Raw genomic sequence first — 6310 nt, forward strand, 5'->3', positions numbered from 1 at the left:
AATATTTATTTATTTAAGTGATGTATTGCTTAACCATGGGTGATGGTTCATTAAACTCTAAAGTGGCTAAAAAAAACTTCAATATTTTGTATGACCTTTATATATTCCGTTAGGTATGAAGGTCCTCCTCTATTTTATGCATTAGTGGATTGCCTTATGGACATACTTTTGTTTAAAATGTCATGGCAAACTTATTTATAACTTGACAAGGCTTTTCGTTTCGTGTGCATTTATCCAACAATACTGTCATGTTAATATCTTGTAATGTTAATGTCGTCGTGGTGTTAATATCTAACACCACGACAGAGTACTCCACACCTCAACTGAGCGAAAGAGCATCGGCACCGGACATTGGATGATTGGAGATGGGTCTTATGGTCCGATATGTCCCATTTCCAGTTATTTCGAGCTGACAGGAGGGGGCCTATCTTCCGGAAACCGCACCAAGCTATGCACCCATCATGTCAACAAGGAACTGTCCGGGCAGGTGGACGGTCGGTAAAGGTCTGGGGGGGGGGGTGTTCAGTTGGCACACATTGGGACCTATGGTACGTCTAAATGTAATTCTGAACGGTCCAGGTTATGTGTCCATTATTGCAGACCATCTGCATCCCTTCATCGTGCATCCACAGAGCAATGGACTATTCTAGCAGGATAATGCGCTTCCCCACAGGACCGTGGTGACTAAAACATGGTTCGCGGGGGCATTTAGCAGATTTTACCGCCATGGAATGGCCTCCCCGTTCACCGGAGATAAACTCTGTGGAGCATCATCAGGATGCTGTGGAAAGGTATGTTCGAGCTTTGGATCCTCCACCCAGGAATGCGAAGGAATAATGGAGAGCGGTGCAGAAAGCATGGATGGAAATACCTGTGAAACGCTTTCTTGAACTGGTGGATTCAATGCCTCACCATGTGACTGCCCTTATCCGGGCGAAAGGTGGGCCTACCCGTTACTAAGTAGGTATCTTATGATTTTTGTCCACTCAATGTATATTGATTCATATTACAGTTCTGTTTTTAGTTACATATTTATTCATGAAAGTTTTAGAACAATAGTGGCAATGTAAAGAAAATTTGTTACTGTATTTTAAAAGGAATCCAAGCTGAAGATGTTCTATGCGGTTCGGAATTTTTTGAAATTTCAAGCGATGAGCAGTTAGAGATCTATTGCGATAGGTAAGTTCAATGATATCCATTTGTTGTTTGCTGTTGAGTGATGTCAGATGCAGATATTTCCGACCCGCTCAATTACTCCTTAACTAAGTTGCCCATCAAATAAATTTTAATTGGAACTAAACTGGCGAGTTGGGAAATAATTATCGGGATAAATTTGGTGGTTAAAAGGACACTGTGCCACAAGATAAATACCAAACAAAAATTACTCTCCAAGTATCCATAATGGAATTAATCATTCGAATGGTTTCCATAATGGTTTGATTTGTCCTAATCTAACGACTCCGAATAATTTTCCATAATGGCGTGAATGATTCGAATGATTTCCATAATGGAATGAATCATTGGAATGATTTTTCCATTAACGAATCAATAATTCAAATGATATCCGACTATTCACAATAATCGATTGTGAGATCTCGATTATGCCCATCACTACTCATGGAAGAAGTAAACTGGAGTTTGGGAATGTGCAAGGTTGGAATGTTAAATACAAGTTAAAAATTTATCCAAAATCATAGAATCACTGTTTGTGTAACCCAATCATCATAAATTTAATGAAAAAATGTAATGTTTAGTGGATATTTTAAATAATAGTGACATTTTACTTTTACAGCGAAATGGAAGAAGACTTAGTTTGCCTTACCCAACTTCGGGAGAATGTACAGGACAAAACAACAAAGCTTCTGTGGGAGGGCCACATGAAACTAATGAAGGCTGTCTGTGAAAAAGGATCTAAACTTCGAAAGTGTAAGTATGATGAATAGGAGGCATTTCAATAACTTAATGACACAGGACTGTACAGAAGAACAGAAGAAACAATTAAAATAATTTCATAATGGAATGAATCATTCGAATGATTTCCAGCCATATCAGCCGAATGAGCCATATAAACAGATGAGTATTAGTATTAATTCATCGGAATTGATGCAAGAAAGTAAGTTTCAACATCAGTCAAAAACAATTCCATTTTAATCTATCCATTCCCTCCAACGGTTTGTCCAGTTCTTCCTGGAATTTAAACAAGCTGTCCATTTCCACTACAACAGACCGAACTTTGTTCCAGCAATCAACCCCTCGCTGGCTAAAGGCTAACTTTCACACCTATTCTGCAACCATCCTTCCTCAAATTGAATTTTTGTCCCCTTGTGTGTATAGTCTGAGCAGGAGGAAGAATGCAATCAGCAGTAAGCTTGCTCAAGTCATTGAAAGCCTTAAACACCATAATCAGGTCTCGCAGGTACCTAGTTTTCAGACGCTGTAATTTGCAGAATTGAAGCCTTTTGTGGTAACAGTACTTTTGTTCCGCACCACCAATCTCGTTTCCCTTCTCTGTATCCTGGAAAATTCCTGTCGTCATTGACAACACCACATGAGCTGTTTTGGAAGCCTCTCTGCACTGCCCAGAGAACTTTGTTCTCATACCTGCACAATTACTCTCCAAGTCTGTTTTCATTTTCCTCCACCCTGATTGCAGTAACACAGTTGGTACGTTACTCTGGAATGAGTGTTACCTACACCGATGAGCCAAAACATTATGACCAGTGAGTCGTTAAGCAAATCGAAGCAACTGCAGGTGAACTACGGCGCCTGCGCGGGTCGGGACACGGTATAAAAAACACCTGATACCGAGTTCCGTTAATCAGCGTTACTCTTGTTCTTCAGATGGGAAAGACAGCGGACTTACGCAAGTTTGACAAAGGCTAAATTGCAATGGCCAGACGACTGGGTCAGAGCATATCCGAAACAGCACGGCTAGTGGGATGCTCACAGTCAGCCGTGGTTAGTATCTACCAAAAGTGGTATGAGGAAGGAAACTCACGAACCGCTGAAGAGGTGTTGGACGACCGAGGCTCATCAATGCTGGAGGTGAGCAAGGGGCTCTCCCGGATGGTATATGGCAATAGAAGGGAGACTGTGGCGCAACTAGCCGGTAATTGAAATGCTGGTGACGGTAGTAATGTGTGACAACACACAAGTACGTCGAACCCTGCTGAAATTGGGGCTGCATGACTGCATTCCACTCTGAGTGTCCTTGTTAACTATGGTTCACCAGCGACAGCGCCTACAATGGGCACATGAGCATCGAAACTGGATCATGAGTGATTGGGAGAAGGTCATCTGGTTCGATGAATCACGTTTCCTGTTGCACCATATGTGTTGTTTACCTGGGAAAGTGATGGTGCCTGGATGCACCGTGAAATGAAAACAAGCCGGTGACGGCGATGTCATGCTTTGAGCGATGTTCTGCTGTAAAACCCTGGATCCAGTCAGCCATGTGCCGGGCACTCCTCCTTTCCTCTGGTGGGGTCTGGGCAGGCCCCACTGACCACCAGGGTCATCTTCTCTATTGTCCCCATTCTTCTGTCTTTTTACCCCAGCCTTCAGTCTCCTTCCCCAACTCTACCTATACACAAGAGTACGCCCCACATGTCAAAACTGAATCATGTAAAATTGAACCTCGCACAATGACTTTTGGCTACCAAATTCTAGCGTTTCCCCCCTTTTTATTTAATTATTTTTTATTTTATTTTATTTCATTTTATTATTATTATTTATTATTATTATTTATTTATTATTATTATTTTTTTTATTATTGTTGTTGTTGTAGATATTTTTGCAGTAGCATATCGTCATTACTATCTTTGACAACCCTGCCCACCTTTGTATCATCAGAATACTTCGACATTAAGCGTGATATACCTTCTTCAACATCATTGATAAATATACAAAACAACAATGGGCCTAACACGGAACCCTGTGAGACTCCACCAATAAAATTATTCCAAGAATAACAGTGGCCATTGATAACCACTCTTTGTCTTCTCCCACTCAACCATCCTTTTATCCATTGTAGCAACTTACCCTTAATACAATTCTGCTCCAATTCACACAGCAGCCTTTTATTTCCACAAGTATCAGAAGCTTTTCTGAAATCCAAACATAAGATTATTTTTTGCATCCAGTTCCTTTGTTACTGCATTGTATTAGTCAGACAAAATAATCCTTTAACAAATCTATGCTGTGATTTCAACATGATGCACTCCTGCCTAGATGGTCCGGCATTACTTCTTTAACCAGAGACTCCATTATTTTTTTTTTAATAGAAATTAAGCTAACAGATCTGTAATTACTGAATTCACCTTTTTATCTCTATTTTTGAATTTGGAATACATTTGAAAATCTCCAGTCCTTAATTTCCTCCTCAGAATCTAAAGATGGTCACATAATTATGACAGGATTGTACTTTACTGGTTAGAGGAATATACGAAAAAACTTGATCTACCGGATGGCTACCTGAGTTAAGACATTTCAGTCTAACTGGAGCATTTATAGGATGACCTCTTGAGACTACAGATCTACAACCAACCCTTCTCGTAACAACGATGAATGAGTCAACATGGATCAGCATATTTGTAGGACGCGTTTTTAACATCACTTTGAAGTCATGCCAGGAAGAATCCAGGTAGATCATAGAGATCTACTCGCTGTTCGGTAGGGAATCATAATAAAGTGACCACTCAGTGTATATTTTGCATACATTGAATGGATTTTGGAAGAGTAAATAAATCATGATGTAAACTGTTGTTTGATTTCGATTTTGATTGGTTCTGAATAACTGGAATCATTTTCTTGAGGCTTATTGTTTAATTTGGTGGAAGTGAAATAAATATTTGAAATAAATGCAACCTGTTCTTATTCGTTTTCAGATCATATACGCTTCATGGAGTGTGTAAATTCAATAGCAGATTCACTGATGGCCTGTAACCCACAATTTCATTTTTACGAAGACTCCCTCGAAGACATTTGCTGGTAAGTATCGGGAGTAAAGTTTGTCTTTCTGCTAATTATATTGAATAAACTACATATCATTTTCCAGATCAATTGCATATCATAAGTCGTTCGCACGCAGTCGTGCGAAGACATTAAAAGTCTATAAAAGTTCTTTTATAGGAACTTTTATGGGCTTAAGATCCAGACTTTTATAGATTTAAGATCCAGACCTCATCTCCAGTATACACCAAACCTAAGATAACAATACGTAGTGAAATAAATTGATATTTTTCAATAAAAGATAATTTGTTGTTTAGTATAATCTTTGTCCATTGTCTTTGAAGAATAATTGTGATACTAAAATAATGTTTTTTAACTTTTCAGCAATGTTATGAGGCAGGATAAGGATTGTGTTCAGAAGTCCATTGCTGAGGAGTGTGGAAAAGAACTGGCAAATATATCGATGGATTACTTTGATATCCAGTACGAATACCTTTCTAAGATGTGCCCTGATGTTCTACACAAGTGTATTGAATAGTTTCTCGCATGTTCTTTATAAGAACGTGCATCCTTGTGAATAAAATCTGAAAGAAGTTGTAAATACTGCTTTCTATACTTATTAAAACGAGAAACTCGAACCTTACCTCAAACTCAATTAAAGTCCAACATAATTCAGATCACAGCTCAGACAACTTCTGTTCAGGGACTACCAAAGTGTTACTGAATGCGAATATTTGATATAATAGGCATTCTGGCATACAAATTCCGAGTATCCAATAGAAATCGATCTACTAACTTAGAGACAAACATTATGTAAATTATTCATGTCTATAAAAACACGGGTTGCAACCACATGATTCGTTCCCGTTTTTTGAATTGCTCAGTGGGATAACCACATCTTCAATACTCAAGATGGCAAATCATCTTCGTTTAGATAGTTCTTTGAGAGGGCCGGCTGTTAGATGATTTGAAGCCGGGTAGGGGGAGCTTGTAAGTTGGCATAATGTGTCATGTTTGTCGTCTGTGCACTATAAAAGCAGTTTCGGGAGACAGACTCCATTACAAGAAGAGCTGGCCAAAGTCGCCAGAGGGCTACGTCATCCAGAACATACCACTATCTGCTTGTAACAGCAAGACGGAACCCTATGATGTCCTCTTATCAACTGTTTCTTGAAGTCACTGTGGCCACAGGTGAAAACATTTCCAACCGGATCATGTTAAGAAGTTTCAATTCAAGTGGACTCTACGCAAGGAAGCCAGTGGTTTGTATCCCAATAACCGTTAACCACAACAGAGAATCGTCGAAACTGGTGCCATAAACATGTGCCCTGGAGCCCTGACATATTGGGTAAAGTTCTGT

The 6310-nt window shown here is 39.4% G+C and overlaps 1 protein-coding gene across 1 annotated transcript; it reads left to right on the forward strand.

The window, feature by feature from the left end:
• The first annotated feature begins 1100 nt into the window (after positions 1-1100).
• Positions 1101-5502, forward strand: LOC150075601 (uncharacterized). The gene is made up of 4 exons (XM_090388215.1): positions 1101-1179; positions 1793-1926; positions 4887-4989; positions 5335-5502. The coding sequence occupies exons 2-4, from the start codon at positions 1797-1799 to the stop codon at positions 5486-5488; spliced, it is 387 nt and encodes a 128-aa protein (XP_090244341.1). The 5' UTR covers positions 1101-1179; positions 1793-1796; the 3' UTR covers positions 5489-5502.
• Positions 5503-6310: the final 808 nt, after the last annotated feature.

Source organism: Mastigoproctus giganteus, chromosome 14, assembly GCF_048544385.1.
Source record: "Mastigoproctus giganteus isolate SK-2022 chromosome 14, ASM4854438v1, whole genome shotgun sequence".
NCBI lineage: Eukaryota > Metazoa > Arthropoda > Arachnida > Uropygi > Thelyphonidae > Mastigoproctus > Mastigoproctus giganteus.